At 41.4% G+C, this 23,812-nt stretch overlaps 1 protein-coding gene across 7 annotated transcripts in view; it reads left to right on the forward strand.

Moving 5' to 3' along the window:
• Positions 1-23,812, forward strand: part of MCTP1 (multiple C2 and transmembrane domain containing 1) — a 1,233,450-nt gene that overhangs the window by 686,364 nt on the left and 523,274 nt on the right. For all 7 annotated transcript variants that reach the window (XM_075325086.1, XM_075325091.1, XM_075325087.1 and 4 more), the window contains one exon: positions 3,174-3,267. In XM_075325086.1, coding sequence (XP_075181201.1) covers positions 3,174-3,267 — 94 coding nt within the window. The remainder of the gene's footprint in view (positions 1-3,173; positions 3,268-23,812) is intronic.

Raw genomic sequence — 23,812 nt, forward strand, 5'->3', positions numbered from 1 at the left:
CTGGAGACTAAGTCCAGATTTCTTGCTACTGCACATGTGCGAGCGCTGGAGACTAAGTCCTATCTTGGAGCCATTGCACATGTGCGGGTGACATCATCGCTGACACGAGGTCACATGTCTCTGACACCTTCTATGCCGATTGGTCGCTGGTCATGTGCTTGTGACGCCTTGCTCGGTGATAGGCCAGCATGACGTCACTCTTGTCGTTCTGGCAGCCGATTGGCTCTGGTGTCCTCCATCTTGGATGAGGCACAGAGTCTATATAAGACCCTGACACACGCCGCATGGCGCTCAGTCCTCTTGGTTCATGCATGAGGGTAGACGCCCTGTGCACGTTCCTCTAGGCATTCCTCTGTCTATGCAAGGTGAGCGCTACCGGCAGGGTAGCGTTCTTATACCTTACAGCTTCGGCTGCTGTCCGTATCCTTACCTCTTAGGGGAGCGGACATAGGCAGGTGCTTGAGGCACATGGTCTGGCTGGGCCTTGTGATTCGACTCGTAGGTGGACGTTGCCGCTAGGGTAACGTTCCTTATACTGCGTCTGGCAGTTGTTCGTATCCTCGCACACTAGGGGAGCGAACAGAGGTAGGAGCTTTGTGCGGCTTACGCTGCTGTTCGTCTCTTTTGCACCACTAGAAGAGCGGACCTAGGCAGGTGCCATATCTAGTGGTTCGTGTCCTCGCACACTAGTGGAGCGAACGCAGGTAGGAGCTTTGTGCGGCTTACGCTGCTGTTCGTCTCTTTTGCACCACTAGAAGAGCGGACCTAGGTAGGTGCCATTTCGCACACATTGCCTTTGTCTCTGTGATTATTAACAGAGATCATTCCACACACCCTCCAAGTAAGGGAGGAATTGCTTTACTTACTTATTATATCCTTCTGTGAGTTAACAGAGGTATTGCACTCTGCCATAGTCTGCAGCAGAGTCTTTGCACGGTGGACCCTGACTGTCTGATACTCCTTTAAGTTATTATCAGACAGCCCCCCGTAACAATAGCTTTATTGTTCAGCTCAATACAAATACAGTGATACCGCATTTATATAGTTTTTTATGGTTTGCTACTTTTACACCATAAAAAACTATTTTGCAGAAAAATAAAATGTTTTTGGATTTCTGTATTCTGAGTGTTATAGCTTATTTACATTTTCACTGATGGACCTGTACAGCAGCTTGTTTTTTTGCAAGACAAGATTGTAATAATAATAATAATAATTTTATTCATTTATATAGCGCTATTAATTCCAAAACGCTTTACATACATTGGCAACACTGTCCCCATTGGGGCTCACAATCTAGAGTCCCCTATCTGTATGTCTTTGGAGTGTGGGAGGAAACCGGAGTACCCGGAGAAAACCCACACAAACATGGGGAGAACATACAAACTCCTTGCAGATGTTGTCCTTGTTGGGATTTGAACCCAGGACCCCAGCGCTGCAAGACTGCAGTGCTAACCACAAGATTACCGTATGTTTTCAGTGATACCATTTTTGTTTATATGTAAAGTTTTTGGTCATTCTTTATTCCACGTTTTCTACATGATGAAACGTTATTTTTATGGTGTTCACTGAAGGGGTTAACTAGTGACAGTTTTATAGATTAGGTTATTCTGGACATGATGATTCCAAATGTAGGTACTTTTCTTGTATATTTTGTTTTTTACATAAATATACATATTTATTGGTACAATATTTTTTCAATATTCTTGTTCTTTATATACTGATTTTTATAAAAAAAAGTATAATTTTTTTTAAACTTTTTTTCTCATTTTTTTACTTAGTCCCTATATGGGACATTTACTTTTTTTTACACTGTTCACTGGTATAATCCATTGCAATGCATGAGCATTGCAGTGGATTATTACTGGCAGTTTTACACTTCAGAAGCCTCATAGACCATGCTCCGGGCATTGTCTAACAGGCTTTCCATAGCTGGCTGATGCGTGGTCTTAATCGTCACAAGACCTCGGGTTGCCATGGCAACAATTGGGGACCTGTGATCACGTCGCAGGGGCCACGATTGTGTGGGAGAGAGAAAAACACTCCCAAACTCAGCACCCTCAGCATTTAGGGGGTTAAACAGCCCCCTGGGGCTGTGCCTGGCTGTAACAGCCAGAGCTCAGCTATAACGTACACCGAGCTCCCAGCGGTGATCATGTGAGTATAGCTCCTGTCCCCAAGCGATCACCATGACGTAAGTTTATGTCATAGGTCGTGAACCCCCTATCCAACCAATCCGTAAACTTACATCAAAGGTCATGAAGGGGTTAAAAAAATATTTACTTAGAAAATTGTGACATGTTCAATACTTATTTCACCTGTTGCGTATATATATATATATGTATACATATATATATATATATACTGTATATATACAGAGAGAGAGAGCGCTAGGGAGACTTATTTTATGTTTGTTTTTCATGTAAAGTATAAGATCCAATCATAAGCACTTTTTATATGCGATATTTATGAGCGAGAATCTTTAAGCAGCGAATATGTTGATTGTTTTTGTTGATAATTTTCCTCAGCTTGGCTGACATTGGAAGATGTATTGCATATTCATCAATTTTCATATGAAAACAAGAATAATCATGAAGAATCTTTTATATCACTTCACTAGACACTTTTTATAGTAACTACTAAAAACGAAATGTTTTTGCTTGTATTGACTTTATTCAAAACCTAACAACTGTTCACTCCCTGCATTAAATGGTATACAATTTCATATTATTGCTGAAATGCTCCTAATAATAATTATGATTATGATTTGTTAAAAAAAGTATTTTTTAGTAAAACTATTATGTATACAGCTCCTTTGCAGACCCTGTTGTCATGGCTACAGACTACAAACAACCTCTTGTAGTCAGGTTACTCTGCTTACTTGTAAACTATAGATTAGACAATAAACGAGGATCAGACTACACATGGATTGTTTGTGAAGACACATAGACTTGCATGAAAAGTCGAAACATAAATTATTGTATTATCAGTTTACTGAATTGGTTGTAAAAGTGCTGTTGTATGTTCTGATAAATCATTCTTTATAATGTAATGTTTGAGCTGGAATCTCATATCATATTGACAACATTGCATTATTTCTTGGGTATATACACAAAAGTAATATAGTATATAATTACCTGTGTGAATAAGTGACGCGTGTGTTCTGCTCATTACAGAGTCTTATGAGGTCCTTCAGCAATTTCAATGATGTTGGTTTACTTCAAGTGAAAGTCATAAGAGCAGAGGGATTGATGGCAGCTGATGTCACAGGTAAGAAGCAGTGAGATTTCTACAAGATTAATATATACTCTCCAAGTAGCTGTTAATTAAATAAGGAAAATGTATGAGTGAAATGTTTAGTTGTGATTTGATGACATGAATTTGTTAGATTTTACTTCTGGGGCACATACACTACCACAATGACAGAAGACACAGTGACACGTTTCCACCGGTGTTTTTGAAGGTTTCTTAGAGGCATTGGTAGACAGATTAATTAAATTCCTGCCTTCATGGAATATGTAGAATAATTGTCTGGTATCTGTAGATATATCATGGGCCCCTCCAAGGATTAATATTTGTTAATCCCTATCTTGATATATTTGTATGGCATAACAGCTGAAATGTTCCCGTGATGAATATAAAAGCATAATGCTTTACAGCATTAAAAATCACTTATGTGTTCAAATCTTAAGAACTACATTGAAGGGCTGGTACAATTTAAATTCGATGAAAAGGTGGGGCTTTTCTTATTTACTCAGGAACGTAACACACAAGCCAATGATATAATCCACTCAGGAAGAAGGGCTATGTCAGGAGCCGATCTCCCTGTAAAATGTTGGATAGTTTCCCTGATGATGACTTTTGGCTTGTTCTTTCTCCTTGTCTCTAGTTTGTTGAATTTTCTCTTTTATGACCACCTGTTCTGTTCAGTTTGTGCCGCCTATTCTGCTACTGTGGTTGGACTCTTGACTCAATCCAACTATGTCCTATCTATGTTTCCAGACATGTTTCAAGCTTTCTGTTATTCCATTTCTGGTGTTAGCTTGTTCTCCGTAAACAAAGCAAACTCCATAGGGTTCAATCTGCGGGCAAGACTAGAAAAAGCCATAGTCCTAAGAAAGGATCAAGTGTAGAGGATAGTAAACTAACTATCATCATACAATAGATAAGAAGGTCAACTCTTCCAGTCACATTCAGAAAGTCCGATATTAAAGCTCTGTGTTTTAATACTCAATAATTAGCACAAGCTGCAACTTGTAACAAAATTATTATTGTTCAAATGTTGAACAGTATTGGAGTATCACTGATCTCTGCTACTCAATTGTATACGATTCCTTCTAACCCAATTGTTACTATGTGGCACAGCTATCTGAGCAATTACAACATTTCTTTGTGATGATTGCTTTGTTGGTAAATTGTCATAATTGTATATTTTACTTGGAGATGAAATGTCTATATTGAACTTGAAGCTGGTCTGGGATGGAGAAATCCTATATACTATATATTTTGATGTGTATAAGTATCTGGAGATATAGTATGGCAGTTTCATTGAAGTTATCAACAGGTATATGGTGGAAAATTGGACATAGGCTTGGGTTGTGTTCTGGATTTTTTTTCCATCAGAATTAATTGTTTCTATTTTTTTATTTATGTCTTTTAATTATAAAAAATTAATAAGTTGCTTTTACTAAAAAAATATATAAAAATATTTTTTTTTTTATTAACGCAAAATCATAGATATTAGATCTATGGAGAATGGAACTAAATCTTTCAGTGAGTGCTTGGTGTATTTTAGTTTTGAAAGAAGTGATTCTATGATATGATTTGTGCTCGAGTCATAATGGCTATATGTGTAAACCAAACAGATATTCGATATCAGTGCTAAGCTTATGTTCGCGATAGTTTAGGTTCAATATTAACTATTGTTCAAAATTCAAACCTCTACAGTGGTGAGATGAGGGCATTTGCTCCGCCTGCAAAGGTTCTGCTGGAGAAGGACGTGAGGCATTCATTGCCGGATTCAACCAACTTTTGTGTAGGCAACCAAATGTCTCTATGGGGAAATCAATGTGAGCTTGCAGATAGATCCCAAATGGTTTCAGATCTCCCAACAAATATAACATGCTCATAACCAGTTTTAACTTGGTTCCACCTATAGAGATCACCAAATATATTTCTCACACAGTTATGTCAAACCAACTTTTTCAGTTTTTACAGTCTCTACCAAGTTTATCCTTGATTATGATTTTGAACATTGAAATCCAAAATGTCTGATCCCGCAATACCTGATATCTGGAGCTAGGAGTCAATCGGGTGGCCACCATATACATGACATCCTCACCTAATATTAATAAGTTCAGACAACTTTTTAGATTTATTAGATCTCTGTACTTTTTTTCAGATCTCCAGAAGATACTATACAACTTTGTATGTACAGTTATGGTCACTCTTTCAGATACTTTGTTATATTAGATATTTCGAAACCCATGGAAAACACAAAAGCCTAAAAAGAAATAGAGCATGAAATCTGGATGTAATATGAAATAAAGACATAGCTGCAGTAGATATTTTGCTGTTTTAACAATTATCTTATGAACATCCCTATTAGCTTATGGTTTAACATTTAGTAGCTTCACATTCATTAACAGGGTTACATCGAAGTCCTTCTTGACAGCCCACTTAAAAACAGTCTGTTTTGCTGTCTGCGGGCTTTAATTAAGATGTGTTCAGTTCTAGCTCCTTTGCCCCCCACCCGCTGTGTCACAGACTGGCGATCAGACACTTTTAGATGGTCCAGCCCATGACTTTGACCTTCTGAGCAGTACAGCGTTCCCGGGGGAACCGTTCAACTCATGAGTTCTGATTTCACACTTCCAGGATGCCTCGGCTCTTTTAACAATGACAGGGAGACAAAGGCCTTTAGAGCAGGCCGCATGGGGACTTGTTTAAATTGGAAACTAGAGAGGAGTCAAGGAACAAGGTTATGGGCTACAGAACAGTGCTTTTAATAAAGAGCTCACAGCTCTGGTTCAGTGCTATGGAGCCTGCTTCAATTCAATTAATTGAGCCATTTATCTGAATCATCTTAAACCTTAATATTTCTCACCAGAAATTCCTGATAAGTATTGTCTTTAGGATAGCACTAATGCAGATAAATTAAAATCTAACTTTGTCAGTTACAGTGTATTACTGTCCTGAAGCAATAAAGGTCAGCGCTTCTGCATTCATTAAAAATGCCCCGAATTTTTAAGCAGGTAGACCCTCACACATATTAATGACACATGGAAGAATAATTTAGCTTTTCAGTATGCAAATACCTCCCGTATAAATGCTTTGGGATGTACCCAGTTCGCGACACATTTGCAAATTCAGCTAAATTCTCTATTTGAAGCATGCATGTTGGAATAACTAATACACCCTGGAAGGAACAATAAAACATGGTTTCTTAGTGGTTGACTATTATGGGAATTCTGAATTTGAAGGAGCCCTGATAGTACACTTTTAAGCATGTCCCACTCTAGAGGTAAAGAGCGGTCCGCTGCATTCTGTGCAATAATCTAACAATAAGTGTTTAATTCTCCTGCAGCACCACCACTGGTGGATTGAGGTATTAGATAGCGCTCTGTAAGATCAATAAGCGGTCTGTGTAGTGTATAGATGTGTCCAGCAGAGCAAGAGACACAATGTGTTCTTTAACCTCTTCATGACACATGACGTACTGGGTACATCATGGATCGTGTGAGATTAATCCCCGCGTTTTGCAGGATCCGCACACATCTCAGCTGATTTCAACAGCTGACATGTGTGCCTGCTAGGCGTGAGTGGAATCACATTCCAGCCGCAGCTATTAACCCCTTACATCTCGCTGCCAAAATGCCACCATTAGCATAACTTACCCACCCCCATCGGAAGTCACGTGACGTGATCACATGACTTCTGGTGGTTGCCATGGTAGCACAGGGTCATGTGATGACTACTGTAGCTATCATGAGTCACTTTCTCTCACTGGCGGCAGAGGGCAGTGTGTGAGAGTAAAGCAGCTTTTCTGCAGATCTCAGCTGTGTAGCTGTGATCTGGAGAAATGGAAGATCATCAGACTGCTGATCCTTATAGTCCCCTAGGGGACTTAGTAAAATAAAAAAAAAATAAAAAAAAGTTTTAAAAAATAAAAAAACCTAAAAGTTCAAATCACCCCCCATTTGGCCCATGAAAATTAAAGGGTTAAAAAAATAAAAAATATACACATATTTGCCATCGACGCATTCAGAAACACCCGATCTATCAAATTATAAAATCAATTAATCTGATCGGTAAATGTCGTAGCAGCAAAAAAATTCTAATCGTCAAAATTACGTTTTTTGGTCGCCGCAAATTTTGCGCAAAATGCTATAACAGGCGATCAAATTGTAGTATCTGCGCAAAAATGGTACCTTTAAAAACGTTAGCTCGAGATGCAAAAAATAAGCTGGTATTGAGTCATAGATCCCGAAAAACGAGATCCCGAGAATGCTACGAGTTTTGGAAAATGGTGCTAAAAGTGCACCACTTTTTTTGGACAAACTTGTGAATTTTTTTTAACCCTTAGATAAAAGTAAACCTATACATATTTGGTGTCTACAAACTTGTACCGACCTGAGATATCACACTGACAGATCACTTTTATCATATAGTGAACACGGTGAATAAAATATCCCAAAAACAATTGTGTGATCACACTTTTTTTTGCAGTTTTTCTGCACTTGAAATTTTTTTGCTGATTTCCATTACACTATATGGTACAACTCATGGTTTCATTTAAAAGTACAGTTCGTCCCACAAAAAACAAGTCCTTATATGGCAAGATTGTCGGAAAAATAAAAAAGTTACGGCTCTCGGATGAAGGGGACCAAAAAAAAACAAAACGGAAAAACGGAAAATCGCCCGGGGGTGAAGGAGTGAATAAAAATTGAAACCTGATACTCACAAATGTTTTTCGTATGCTTATTAAACTACCAAACTATGGATGTTATGCTTTTACATTTTAGCTACAAAATCATTTCGAGGAGCTTTTTGATGTTGCAGCAATATTTAAGTATATGTAAACCTATGACTTTTACTAGATATGAGATTTGTGTATATTGCCTTGCAAAAGTATTCATACCCCATGAACTTTTCCACATTTGTTCATGTTACAAACACAAATTTAAATGTATTTTATTGGTATTTTATGTGATATACAAATATAAGGTATGAAGTATTTGTGAAGTGTAAAGGAAATGATACATGGTTTTCCAAATATTATAAAATGATAAATCTGAAAATTGCCCCTCTGAGGCAATACTTTGTAGGCCGACTTTTTGCTGCAATTACTGCTGCAGGTGTTTTGGGGTCTCTACCAGCTTCCACATCTAGATGCTGACATTTTTGCCCATCCTTCCATTCATAATAGCTCTAGCTTAGTGATATTGGATGGAGGCGCCAGTGAGCAGCAAACTTCAAGTTTTGCTGCAGATTCTCAATGGGATTTAGGTCTGGACATTGACTGGGCCCTACAAAAAAAATTAATATGTTTTCCTCTAAACCATTCCATTGTAGATCTGGCAGTATTTTTTAGGTCATTGTCCTGCTGGAAGGTGAACCTACACCCCAGCCTCAAATCTTTTGCAACCTCGAACATGTTTTTCTCCAGGATTGCCCTGTATTTATCTCCATCTATCTTCTCATCAACTCTGACCAGCTTCACTGTCTCTCCTGAAGAAAAGTATCCCAACAGCTGTTTGACTGTGGGGGATGGATGTGAAGGTTTGCAGGGTGATATGTAGTTTAACTATTTCACCACACATAGTGTTTTGCAATGGGACCAAAATGTTCTCCTTTGGTCTAATCTGACCAGAACACTTTCTTCCACGTGCTAGCTGTGTCCCCTGCATTGCTTTTTGCAAACTGCAAATGGTAGTTTTTATGGTTTTCTTTCAAAAATAGCTTTCTTCTTGCTACTCTTCCATAAACGCCAGATTTGTGGAGTATATGACTAGTTGTCATGTGAACAGATTCTCCCACCTGAGCTGTGGATCTCTGCAGCTCTTGTAGAGTGATCATGGGCTTCTTTGCTGTTTCTGTAATTAGTGTTCTCCTTGCTTGGGATGTTAGTTTATCTAAATGGACATGTCTTGGTAGATTTGCAGGTGTGACATACTCTTTCTAGTTTTGGATTATGGATTGAACAGTGCTCCATGAGATGTTCAGCGCTTGGGCTTTTTTTATAACCTAATCCTGCTTTATTCTTCTCCACAACTTTATCCCAGGCCGGTCCAGTGTGTTCCTTGGTTGTCATAATGCTGGTTGATCCCTAATGTTCTCAAACACACCTCTGATGTTTTCACAGAACAGCTGTAGTTATACTGAGAGTAAATAGGTGACAGCCAGAGATGATTTGCCATTTTTTTAGGGGTATCACACTATAGGGTAGTTTTCAGGTGTAATGTGAAAAAATGTGGAAATATTCACATGGTATGAATACCTTTTGCACCTTCATAGTGACCGCTATCTTTGCTTGACGTCATAGAAAAGACAAGTTTGGTACGCTCTTAGGGAGAATTTCCAGAATCCTGATTTTCAGTACCACGTTTACCTGTTACTCAATAATTTGCATGTTTATACATCTTGGGACCCCACAGTCATCGTACCCCATTCAGTGACATAAACATGAAGGTACTTTGGTGCCAAAGTACAAATCTGTCTAAGAGCAACAGCAAAAAACCTTTGTGAATATGCTGGATGAAACAAATACAAAAGTTTCTATATCAACAGTAAAACATGTGATATATTGTTATGACCCAAAATGCCCAGACAAGACCTAAACGGATAATTGGCAAGAAAGATGACACTGCTCCAAAACCGCCATGAAACAAATGTGACATATTACAGCTGGTCAAGGAGGCAAAGATTGTACCATTTAGAATAATTGTCACCTGATCTGAAGAATCACAAATTTAAATTGTTGCCATAATGACCATCATTATGTATGCCGTCATGAAGCCTTGACCTCAATTCCATAGAAAATGTATGGCCTGGACTGAACGTTCTGTACGGTGCTGTCTAGGAGGCCTACAAACCTGAATCAATTACACCAATTCTGTCAGGAGGAATGAAACAAAATTCCAGCAACTTACTGTAAAAAGCTTGTGGAAGACTTCCCAAAACATTTACAGGGAATAGGACTGGTTGGGGTTGTATATCCGCAACATGGAACAAAATATGAATTGGCTCCTGCAGGCCCACAGTGGAGAAATCAGTATAACAGGAAGGATACGGTTAAATCCTCGTTGCCAATGGAGGAAACCAGGATGGATGAAAACAGTAGTTTACTAAGTCTACGCATTTCAAAGCATGAGGCTTATTCTTCAGGACATCAAAGGTATGTAGTTTTATATCCTGAAGAAGAAGGCTCATGCTTTGAAACGCATAGACTTAGTAAACTACTGTTTTCTTCTATCCTGGCTTCCTCCATTGGCAACGTGGATTTAACTCTTTCCTTCTTGTTATACTGATTTCCCAAAACATTTGTTAGACCATTTAAAAGTAATGCTATGAAATAATGACCACATACATGTATGGAAACTTCTGATCCCCTGGAAATGTGACATTTGATATTGACATGACATTCTTACATTTCACATTCTGAACTAAATTAGTTATCCTAACTGATCTAAGATATGGAAAATGTTTTGATAAATGTGGCTAAGATGTCTGTAAACTTAAGTGCTCTAAAAACTTTAGGTAACTTGCACCTCAACTATGTTTTGGCCAGCATCTGCTATAACCGGCTCCTCCCTACACGGGTGCACTCACTCTGACAAGCTCGCCTGTGTTCTCTGTTAGTGAGCCACTGACAAACATCTCTGGTGGTAACAGGTATCTTACAGAACAAAACAATCAGCAGCCCAAAATCAGACATCATTTATAGGGGGGAAAGTTGGGATGCCCTCATATACATTAGTATGTCTGCCTAACCAGTTAATATTGGTAAGTTACCCTATTGTGTATGTGGCCTTTATGACTTCAACTGCATTTCCTATATCTATCAAAGTGCACAGCTGCAGTATAATATTATTAAAACTAATGTTTTAAGTGAATCCAAGTACTCCAGAAAGGAAATAGACCGTACTCGTCCACTGTGCCGAAAATCCTCTTTTATTCAAATAAGTGCAGGGTAAAAGTCAGGAGAGGAACTAGGTGCAGGCTCCTCACAAGGGACAAAATGTGCCCCTTGTGAGGAGCCTGCACAGTTCCTCTCCTGCCTTTTACCCTGCACTTATTTGAATAAAAGAGGATTTTCGGCACAGTGGACGAGTACGGTCTATTTCCTTTCTGGAGTACTTGGATTCATCCTTCTTTTGGGACGAGCACCCCGCTGCCGGTGGATATCATGCATTGGAGCTAGACTCCCAGCAAATGTGCGGTACCACAAGGTAATACCCAGTGGTGCGGGACTTTTTCTTCATTTTGATGTAATGTTTTAAGTGAGTTGATGTAGTGTAGCAGCCATTCTGAGAAGTTACCTACAGGTAGATATACCGCTCTCTGGAGAATATGAAGGAGCACAGTGCTGTATTTCCTTAGAAACGTACAGTAGCTCCATGATTTTTTTAATAGTTTTTTTTCTTGCATTTGAAACTGATAACATTGCAGTAACATTACAACAAAGAAGAAGCATTCACACTACAGGTAGAAGATATTTACATATGGATAAAATATATCTGAGAAAACAGAATTCCAGGCATTCACAAAACCAGTCAATCAACATTGTGTACATAAAAGAAATACAAAAAGAGTTGACAGTGCATGTTTTGGTAGCTTTGTCTACCTAGAAAACACATTCATTCATGCTTCATACATGAAAGATTGTCTTCCCTCGTCTGGAAGGGAAGAAATGGATGTTTGAGCATTATTAAGCCATGGGTCCCACATTTTAAGGAATCTGTCAGCAGTTCACATATCTGCATATTCCAATTTATCTATCGGTAGGGACATTACTTCTAGTTGTGACCGGTGCTGAATAGAGGAGACCTTTATAAATTTACAGATAAGAAATATGAACTTTCTGGCATAAAACATTAGAAGTCTGTACAAAGTTCTGCCATATTTAGTCAGCCAGTTCTCTTACCAGACTCAGTAGTCTATTTACAAGGGAGAAAACCCCTGGACATCCGAGACCCCAGAACAAAAGACAAGAATTACCAGGCATAGCAATATGCATGAAAATGTTCCCCACCCCTTACACCTGGTACATACATCGCCGAACTGCTTTACTCATTAGTTGTAACCTCGTAGTTGTCAAATTCATTATATGGATCCAGTAATCTAATTAGTTGTTCTCTCACACTAATTACAGAGGATCTGCACACTCCGAATCATTTCATCAAATTCAGGATATTTTCTGTCTTCTTAGTAGGTAAAAATGATCTCACAAATATGCTTTGTAGAAAGACGGTGTAGGTTTTCTTAGCTGTTATGCGGGCTTTACACGAGGCAAGCTATCGTGCGATGCATCATCCAGGTCACGGTTTTCGTGACGCACATCCGACATCGTTCACGGCGTCGTTTCGTGTGACACCTCTGAGCGACTCAGAATCGCTCACAAATCATGAGTCGTGTACTCGTCGCTGAGTTGTTAAAAATTGTTTATTTAACGTGGCGCCGGTTGTTCATCATACCCGGGGCAGCACACATTGCTCCGTGTGACACCCCGGGAACCCCCCTAAGGGGGCAGGTCGTGCGGCGTCATAGCGACGTCACACGGCAGGCAGCCAATAGCAGTGGAGGGGCGGAGATGAGCAGGATGTAAACATCCCGCCCACCTCCTTCCTTCCTCATTGCAGGACGCAGGTAGGAGATGTTCCTCGCTCCCGCGGCTTCATACACAGCAATGTGTTAGCGGCCGCAGGAACGAGAAACAACATCGTACCTGTCGCTGCACCAGCATTATAGAAATGTCGGGCCCCACACCGATCATACGATAACGACGCTTTTGCGCTCGTTAATCGTATCAAAAAGGAGTTGCACACTACGATATCGACTGCGACGCCGGATGTGCGTCACTTTCGAATTGACCCCACCGACATCACACCTGCGATGTCGTAGTGTGCAAAGCCCGCTTAAGGCTATGTGCGCACTTTGTGTCGTCCTAGTTGCAGTTCAAAACGCATATTTTGGCAGAAATTGCTTTTGCCAAAGTTGCTTTTGACCATCAAAACGCGGTAAATACGCGTGCGTATTTACCGCGTTTTAGTTGCGTTTTTAGGGCTTTTTACTTGCTTTTTCATTGCCTAAAGTCAGATGCGTTTTGAACACAGACGCAACAAAATAAAGTTTTAACATACAAACACTATGAAAAAAGGGGAAAAAAGGGGAAAAAAGGGGAAAAAAAGAACACATACGGTAATTATTTAAATCATAACGAAAATAGTTATATTTAATGAAATTATAGCAGTTTTATACTATTTTTGCCAAAATTATCAATAATAAAATAATTTTCTTTATTTTAATTGTCGGACTATGTGTGTGTGTAAAGGGACATATTATTCCATTATTTTGAAGTCAGAAAAGCATGCGTTTTGGTAGTCCAAAACGCATGTTTTCTCCACCTAAAGAGCAAGTAAAATGCTGGAATTTTGATGTTGCTTGCTTTTTGCAACTTCTCATTGACTTCAATGTTATCAAAACGCTGCAGAAATGGCAAAAACAATTGACATGACATGCTGCTTCTTTGAACGCATGGTTTTTGCCAGAAATTATGCAAATTAAACGCTGAGTTTCGAACTGCATAGTGCGCACAAGAAATCCCCATTTTCCATAGACTCTGCTGGAAAATCAAAACGCATGCCTTTTGGCATGAAAACGCTGCAGTTCAAAATGCTGCGGAAACGCAGGTGAAAACGCAAAGTGCGGACATGGCCTAAGAGCTCAATTCAAAGCCATAAAATTACAGGGGGTTTTTTGATCTGAAAATTAAGTTTCATCTTTATCTTTCTTCTGGCATATTGTTGAGATATGACAAAAGATGGAATGTGAGTCTCTGTGTTGACACCCCCACCAATCTACCATGCACTGTTCAGTCACTAAAGTCAATGGACCTCTTCATTGTAGTACGTGGACCCCTATCAATACTATCTTCATTGAAACAGGTCAGAAGGTTGAGAAAGGTAAAATTGCACTTCCCCAATAATAAATAGTGTAGGGATACATCTCACTCGGCAGCATTTGAGGTACGCACGAGAGGGAACCTTTAATACAACTTCCAGGCTGCTTTCTTAAAACTCCATAAAGCGAGCCACAAACCAGGGAAATAAATGGCCATTCTTTTCAGGGAAACAGGATACAGTGTCATAGCAAAGGCACTACAGTGTTATGGCCGCTTTACACGCAACAACGTATCTAACGATATGTCGTTGGGGTCACGGAATTCGTGACGCACATCCGGCCTCATTAGTGACGTCATTGCGTAGGGCACCTACGAGCGACCGCTAACGATCGATCACAAAATACTCACCAAATCGTGGATCGTTGACACGTCGTTCATTTTTTAAATATCGTTGCTCGTGCTTGACGCAGGTTGTTCGTCGTTCCTGAGGCAGCACACATCGGAACGTGTGACACCCCGGGAATGACGAACAACAGCGTTTCTGCATCCTCCGGCAATGAGGTGGGAGTGACATGAATGCGGCTGCTCTCCGCCCCTCCGCTTCTATTGGTGGCTCGCTGAGTGACGTTGATGTGATGCCAAACGAATCGCCCCCTTAAAAAAGAGGTTGTTCAGCGGCCACAGCGACGTCGTTAGGAAGGTAAGTAGTTCGACGCGTACCAGCGATATTGTTCGCCACGGGCAATGATTTGCCCGTGACGCACAAACGAGGTGGGTGGGTGCGATCGCTAGCGACATCACTAGCGATGTCGCAGCGTGTAAAGCAGCCTTTAATCCAGCATACAAGTCCAACCAGCACACAAGTCCACAAGTCTTCTTACCTCCACATACAGACAGCTAATGAATTCACCTGGACTTTATGTCAACCATACCATGCCCCAAGGTAGGGATTTGTGAGCAGCCAGTACAAACAATCTCTGACTGCTCATAAACCTGGCCTTTTTTTTAATTATTTAAAAAAAATAATTAAGAAAAAAAAATGCATGGGCTCCCGCCGTATTTTGATTGCCAGTCAGGTAAAACCAGGCAACTGGGGGCTGGTATTCTTGGCAGCCCGTAGCCACCCCTCTAAATGTCGCATTGTTTCTTAGCGCCATTTACAGGTGCTTTACCCGCCTCAGCCAGTGGCCCTGGTGGCGGTGGCATGCTGGGTAGTAAAGGGGTTAATACCAGCTTTGTTTTCTCAGATGGTACTAAGCCCGAAATTCATGGTGTCAGGCCAAATTAGACATGGCCACCATAAATTTCTAGTAAACAGTAAAAAAAAACACAACACATAGAAAAAAAATTTTTTTATTAGAAATAAAACAAAAAAAACATTTACAAACTACATCTTTATTATTAAAAAAATCCTTAGTCTGACGTAGTCCACAGGTAGGGCCATGTCAACTCTACTTTATCACTCTGTAAATACAAGCAACTCTACAAAGAGAGAAGCAGAGAGAGCATTGTCAGCTCTGCTACATTGCTCTGTACAGAGCGAGAAGCAGGCTGACAGTGAGGGGATGATTCCCCTTGCGTCTCGCATCAGTGTCAGCCGGTACGGACTGATGCTCTCCGGACAGGAGCGCCTCAGGTGCATGAAAACACATGCAGCCGACCGCTCCTGTCAGGAGAGTGTGCGCCCCATGCCAGGTGATGCGACACTCGCACAGTGACAGTCAAAGTTCAGTTAACAGGACCTTCGATGACATCATAGCCATGTGACCAGTCTGTAACCAACGAGGTAATATAACATTCACACCTGACTGGTCACATGGCTATGATGTCACGGAAGGTCCTTTAGTCAGTGGTGCTTACCGGGAGGCCTCAGCAATGATCAGACTCGGAAGCAGAAGTGGCCGGGAGACAGTCTGCAAGACACGTCTGGGACCTGTAAGTATAATGACAATGTTTATTATTACCTATATTATTTATTTTCCAGCCCCCCCCCCGCTCCATCCCATAACTGTAAAGCCCGAGTTCGGTGTTCAGAGTCGCGTTATCGCAGAACCCGAATTCGATCTTTACAAAACATTCGTGCGGGGCTCTTGAACGCAAATATCAGGGGGTTCGCCCATCACTAATCCTGGAGTGTCAGGAATCACCTGGTTTCATGGACATTGTGACCATTCTTTTCCTTCGTCCATTTCAGCAGGGCTTGGTGTGACACTAACCTAAATCTTCTGCCTAATGTGTTGTATCCTAAAGTGTCCAAAGCCCATTTGAGGGTTAAATACTCCTCCACAATGGAGTAATTCTTCTTGTAACGAGACAGTTTCCTACTCACTTACATTAATGGCTGTTCTTCACTGTTCACTTCTTGTGACAAGACATCACCTAATCTGACCTCTGACGTATCCGTCTGGACCACAAATTCCTTATTGAAGTCCAGTGCCACCAACACAGGCTGTTTACACATGTTAGCTCCAGTTCTTGGAAGGATGGCTCAGCTTCTGGAGACTACATGGCCTTAAGCGGGCTTTACACGCTACGACATCGCTAGCAATTGCTAGCGATATCGAGCATGTAAGCACCCGCCCCCGTCGTCGATGCGATATCATGTGATCGCTGCCGTAGCAAAAATTATCGCTACGGCAGCGTCACACGCACTTACCTGGTCGGCGTCGTCGCTGTGACTGCCGAACGATCCCTCCCTCAAGGGGGAGGGATGTTCGGCATTACAGCGACGTCACCACGACGTCACTAAGCGGCCGGCCAATCAAAGCGGAGGAGCGGAGATGAGCGGGACGTAACATCCCACCCACCTTCTTCCTTCCGCATTGCGGGCTGGACGCAGGTAAGGATACATTCCTCGCTCCTGTGGTGTCACACACAGCGATGTGTGCTGCCGCAGGAGCGACGAACTACATCGATAATCAACCATTACCGATTTTTGGTTTTGGGACGACCTCTCCATGGTGAACGATTTTCACCATTTTTGAGGTCGCTTAAGGTCGCTGGTAAGTGTCACACGCTGCAATATTGTTAATGACGCCGGATGTGCGTCACTAACAACGTGACCCCCACGATAAAACATTAACGATATCGTAGCGTGTAAAGCCCCCTTTAGTCGAATTTATGCACTTATGGAGGCTACCATGGCGAAATTCAATGCTAGTAGCCCACGATGCCCACGAATGCCTTAACTTGTTTCTTCAAGAACCGTTGTGGCCACTGGCCAGTTCTGGATGGCGTCTATCTTATTTATATGGGGCTTGATCTCACTCCCGTGCCAGTAACATATCCCAAGTATCTGGCTTCTTCCATCTCGACAGTACGTTTCTTTGGGTTGACGAATAATCTGCCTTCCTTAAGGCATCTGAAATCGCCTGGACCTTGCCCAGATGGCTATCCCAATCCTGGCTGAAGATCACAATGTCATCCAGGTAGGCCACTGCGTATTTCTTGTGAGGAGCTAGGATTCGGTCCATATCTCTCTGGTAGGTTGCTGGAGCTCCTTGCTGCCCAAATCCGGATATACTGGAAACATCCATCTGGCATTGAAAAGGCTGTCTTCTCCTTTGCATATTTTGAAAGGGGAATCTGCCAATCTGCCCTTTCGTGAGGTCCAGGGTGGTTATGTTGCAGGCTGGCCCTAGCAATGAGCTTGTTGGCACGGAGCATTTCATATGTGTTGTAGTTGTTCAGCTTCCGGTTTCAGCACCAAGACAATATAAACTAGGTCCAGCCACTCTTGGTCTCCTCAAACCCTCCAACATCCACTTAACCTCCTTCAAGGTTTCTTTTCAGTGGACCTTGGGAATCCGGTATGGCTTCAAACTCACTCGGGCATGAGGTTTCGTGAAGTTCTCTGACCAAAGTACAACACTGCAGTTCTGCGAACAAGTCTCTGTTTCAGATGAAGGAATTCTCTGCACTGCTTTTGGGCAGGTGTCAGCATTTCTGCCACCTTGACACCTTCCATGTTGGCTTCGGACTAGCCACTAAACACTAGACTTCCACAAGTTCCCTACCTTGCCTTGACTTGACCTTGGCAAACAAGGTATAATTCCATTAATTGCATATAAGGTGACAGATGCACAATCTTCCAGTTATCCTTATATTGTTTGCCACCTCACATAGAGTCAGGCTGCTAGTCCATGGTACACCACGATGTCATCTATTTCTGACATGTCCACCTATGATCTGATGCTCCTCAATACAACTATGGCAATGCAGAAAACTTAGCTAAGGTCCCATTAAGGAGACATTCACTAGTTACTTGAGGTCTCCCTAGATTCCTAAAACTGCCTTATATAAGCAGTTTGCTGGTATGTACCAGACTCCTAGCTGAAGTGTTGCTGGTAAATGGTGTCCACTGCCTCTGTACCGAGGCAGTGGACACCATTTACTATACTATACTATTGTATTGAGGAGCATCAAATCATAGGTGAACATGTCAGAAATACAGTTAGGTCCAAAAATATTTGGACAGTGACACAATTTTCGCGAGTAGGGCTCTGCATGCCACCACATTGGATTTGAAATGAAATCTCTACAACAGAATTCAAGTGCAGATTGTAACGTTTAATTTGAAGGTTTGAACAAAAATATCTGATAGAAATTGTAGGAATTGTACACATTTCTTTACAAACACTCCACATTTTAGGAGGTCAAAAGTAATTGGACAAATAAACCAAACCCAAACAAAATATTTTTATTTTCAATATTTTGTTGCGAATCCTTTGGAGGCAATCACTGCCTTAAGTCTGGAACCCATGGACATCACCAAACGCTGGGTTTCCTCCTTCTTAATGCTTTGCCAGGCCTTTACAGCCGCAGCCTTCAGGTCTTGCTTGTTTGTGGGTCTTTCCGTCTTAAGTCTGGATTTGAGCAAGTGAAATGCATGCTCAATTGGGTTAAGATCTGGTGATTCACTTGGCCATTGCAAAATCCACTTTTTTGCACTCATGAACTCCTGGGTAGCTTTGGCTGTATGCTTGGGGTCATTGTCCATCTGTACTATGAAGCGCCGTCCGATCAACTTTGCGGCATTTGGCTGAATCTGGGCTGAAAGTATATCCCGGTACACTTCAGAATTCATCCGGCTACTCTTGTCTGTTGTTATGTCATCAATAAACGCAAGTGACCCAGTGCCATTGAAAGCTATGCATGCCCATGCCATCTCGTTGCCTCCACCATGTTTTACAGAGGATGTGGTGTGCCTTGGATCATGTGCCGTTCCCTTTCTTCTCCAAACTTTTTTCTTCCAATCATTCTGGTACAGGTTGATCTTGGTCTCATCTGTCCATAGAATACTTTTCCAGAACTGAGCTGGCTTCATGAGGTGTTTTTCAGCAAATTTAACTCTGGCCTGTCTATTTTTGGAATTGATGAATGGTTTGCATCTAGATGTGAACCCTTTGTATTTATTTTCATGGAGTCTTCTCTTTACTGTTGACTTAGAGACAGATACACCTACTTCACTGAGAGTGTTCTGGACTTCAGTTGATGTTGTGAACGGGTTCTTTTTCACCAAAGAAAGTATGCGGCGATCATCCACCACTGTTGTCATCCGTGGACGCCCAGGCCTTTTTGAGTTCCCAAGCTCACCAGTCAATTCCTTTTTTCTCAGAATGTACCCGACTGTTGATTTTGCTACTCCAAGCATGTCTGCTATCTCTCTGATGGATTTTTTCTTTTTTTTCAGCCTCAGGATGTTCTGCTTCACCTCAATTGAGAGTTCCTTAGACCACATGTTGTCTGGTCACAGCAACAACTTCAAAATGCAAAACCACACACCTGTAATCAACCCCAGACCTTTTAACTACTTCATTGATTACAGGTTAACGAGGGAGACGCCTTCAGAGTTAATTGCAGCCCTTAGAGTCCCTTGTCCAATTACTTTTGGTGTCTTGAAAAAGAGGTGGCTATGCATTACAGAGCTATGATTCCTAAACCCTTTCTCCGATTTGGATGTGAAAACTCTCATATTGCAGCTGGCTGTGTGAACTTTCAGCCCATATTATATATATAATTGTATTTCTGAACATGTTTTTGTAAACAGCTAAAATAACAAAACTTGTGTCACTGTCCAAATATTTCTGGACCTAACTGTAGATGACATCGTGGTGTACCCTGGACTAGCAGCCTGACTCTTTATGAGGTGGCAAGCAATATAAGGATAACTGGAAGATTGTGCATCTGTCACCTTATATGCAATTAATGGAATTATACCTTGCTTGCCACTCTTGGACAGAATATATAGCTAGAGGATACTATATGTACTAACATTTCTACACCATATTATATTGATTTATTTTGTTTGTAAACGACCCCTGAAAAACCTCCCGCTGGGGGGAGAAACGCGTCGGGTCGATTGGGGGTATGTAGGTTGTCAATAAAGCAACCTCCATTTTGTATAGTGCAAATAATCATATGCGGATTATACCCCGTAGTAATATCGGGGATAAAGTATTATGATGCCCATAGGGACCTTAACCTTAGGACTCTTGACTCTTGGACAGACTAGGGGTTAATCTCAATTGCTTGACCTATATTATGTATCTTAGAGGTCCCCCGTATCAGCTTTCTACAAGTACCTATAGCTAATAACTGGTGATATTATATAAACCCTGAATGATTGCATCTTTGTGGGAGGGAAATATACTATCCTTAATTATTAAGAAGGGGGACACACATTTTTCTACTGTGTTGTCTGGTGTGTTTACTACTAGGTAAATTGTGAAAGTGTTTTGTATTTTTGTCCCTTTTATAATAAATTTGTATATAAAACATTTGGGAGGTTTTGTGTATGTGAGACTGTTTATGGTTCTCCTAGTAATTATTTAACTGTGAGAATGGTCAAAAAAAATCAGATAGCACTCATATGATTTATACACTTGTGTGACCCTGTACAAAGTCAAAAGTATCTTTGGTAGCTATGTAAAATAATAAATTTTAACATCTCAGAAGAGTCATGTGGACAGTCCAGGGCTCCTGAGGAGTCATGCAGTCCTTTCAAATTCACTGTCTTGGATATGTGATACCTAGAGCTGCTCGAACTCGCAAAAAAACGGGACCGGCGTGTTACTGCTCAGTAAAAAAAAAAAAAAACCCCGATCCACTCTGGAATCCGGTACTCATATAAGTCTATGGAGACCAAAATCCGGAGATTAAAACGTCGGTGGAAAGAATAGGTGGGTAGGAGCGTGAGCGGTCTACTCACCTAGGCCTTGTCATGGTGGCATACTCCTTTCGGGTCATACTTTCCCTTCCGGAGCCAACAATTGATATTCACTTCTTTACACCGGCGCGTGTAATTGGTTGCAGTTAGATGCGCCCCCACTCTGACTGGCAGCGTATCAGCTGAGTGCAACAATCACAGGCGCCAGGACGGCCAGTGGGCGGGGAAAGCAGTGCAAGTGTCTGCGGGTCAGAATGGTGGTAGAAAAAATAAATAAATAAAACAATCAGCGCAGGGTCCCCCCATATTCTGATGCCAACACAGACAAAGCCCGCGGCTGCAGCCCCCAGCTGTCTGGCTTTATCTGTGCTGTGTATCCAGAGCCCAGAGTCACACGTGCAAGGGATTCGCATCACATCATCCTGCAGCTGTGCTGCAGAAGAGTGTGCAGCTGTGCTGGGTGATGTGGCGCGAAACTCGCACGAGTCCCTTGTAAGTGTGATTCCGGCCTAAGAGAAACCGCATGCACCTTTTTTTTTTTTTTTACTATTATTATTATTTCAATAAATAATTTAAAAAAAACTGATGTGCGATCACCCCCAATTTTGATATCCAGCCAAGATAAAGCCAGCTGGGGTTGGTATTCTCAGTTCACAGCTGCCCGGTATTGCCGCATCCTTAGATGTGACAATCCTGGAGCTTTACCAGCTCTTCCTGTTGCCCTGGTGTGGTAGCAATCGGGGTATTAGCAGGGGTTAATAACAGCGCACAGCTGCTACTATGCTTTAGGTTTATGATGGCAGGCGTGTACATGAAAGTAAATAAGTACAAACAGAGAAAAAAATCCTTTTTTTGGAATAAAATACAAAAACACTTTCACCACTTTATTAACCCCATAATCACCCCTCCAGGTCCAAAGTAATCCACACGAGGTCCCACGGATATTCAGCTCTGCTACATCTGAATATCACAGCGAGCGGCCATAGAACATGACCGCTTGCTGTGAGCTCCAGAGAATGAATGAGCTGTGCAATGAGAGGTGACGTCACTCAGGTCATTTGCGGTCACAGCTGGAGGTTCCCACGGTCCTTCACCTTTGATTGCAGGTAACCTGACCTCAGGTGGAGGTCACTGAGTTCACAGACCTTCATCCCCTAGCAGAAAATCGCAGGTTTTTGGCCAAGAGATGCACATTTGGTGCTGAAATTTTTACACCATATTCCTGCACCCAATCTACACCTCCTGGCAAAAAAAGTAGTTTTTTTACGCATTTTTTGCCACTTTTTTTGCCGTGGTTTTGTGCCAGGAGGTGCACATTTGGTGGTGAAATTGTCTGCATCAGATTTCAGCACCAAATTTCCACCTCTTGGCAGAATTTTTTTTTTTTTTTGGCCAAAGGATGCAAATTTGGTGTTGACATTTTTACATCATATTCCTGCACCCAATCTACACCTCCTGGCAAAAAAATGTTTTTGTTTTACGCATTTATTTGCCGTGGATTTAGCTGCGGTTTTTTTTACCAGGCTTTTTGCCGCGGTTTTGTGCCAGGAGGTGCACATTTGATGCTGAATGCTGCATTACCACCTACTGGCAGAAATTTTTTTTGCATTTTTGGGCCAAGGATGCAAATTTGGTGCTGAATGTTTTACACCATATTCTGGCACCCAATCTACACCTCCTTAGAAAACAAAAATGTGTTTTGCAGCAGATTTTGCCACAGTTTTTTGACCAGGCTTTTTGCAGCGGTTTTGTGCGAGGAGGTGCAATGGTGGTGAAATCATCTACACCAGATTTCAGCACCAAATTTCCACCTCCTAGCAGAAAAAAAATTTTTTTGCATTTTTGGGCCAAGGGATGCAAATTTGTTGTTGATATTTTTACACTATATTCCTGCACCCAGTCTACACCTCCTGGCAAAAAAACTAGTTTTTTTTAACCCATGGTTTTGTGCCAGGAGGTGCACATTTGGTGGTGAAATCGTCTGCACCAGATTTCAGCACCAAATTTCCACCTCCTGGCAGAAATTTGTTTTGTTTTTTTTTTGTTTGCATTTTTGGGCCAAAGGATGCAAATTTGTTGTTGACATTTTTACACCATATTCCTGCACCCAATCTACACCTCCTGGCAAAACCCCCCGGTTTTTTTTACGCATTTATTTGCCGCGGATTTAACTGCGGGTTTTTTGATACAAAAAAACAAAAAACAAAGAGGTGGTACGATAATTCCTTGTTGGAGATGGAGTTTGAGGCCGTTTTTTCTGAGGCTAGAGTTTTTCAGTGCTTGTTTACAATTTGACGATGGAGTTTGAGGCCGTTTTTTCCGAGGCTGGAGTTTTTCAGTGCTTGTTTACAATTTGACGATGGAGTTTGAGGCCGTTTTTCCGGGGTCGGCGTTTCTTTCCAGCTATTATTTACAATTTGGGGATAGAGTTTGAGGCCACTTTTTTATGGTGGAGTTTTCAGTGTTTATTTACAATTTCTTGGGGATTCACACATGTTGTTTCATTTTGTGAGTGTTTGTTGGAT

The sequence above is a fragment of the Anomaloglossus baeobatrachus genome, chromosome 1 (assembly GCF_048569485.1).
Source record: "Anomaloglossus baeobatrachus isolate aAnoBae1 chromosome 1, aAnoBae1.hap1, whole genome shotgun sequence".
NCBI lineage: Eukaryota > Metazoa > Chordata > Amphibia > Anura > Aromobatidae > Anomaloglossus > Anomaloglossus baeobatrachus.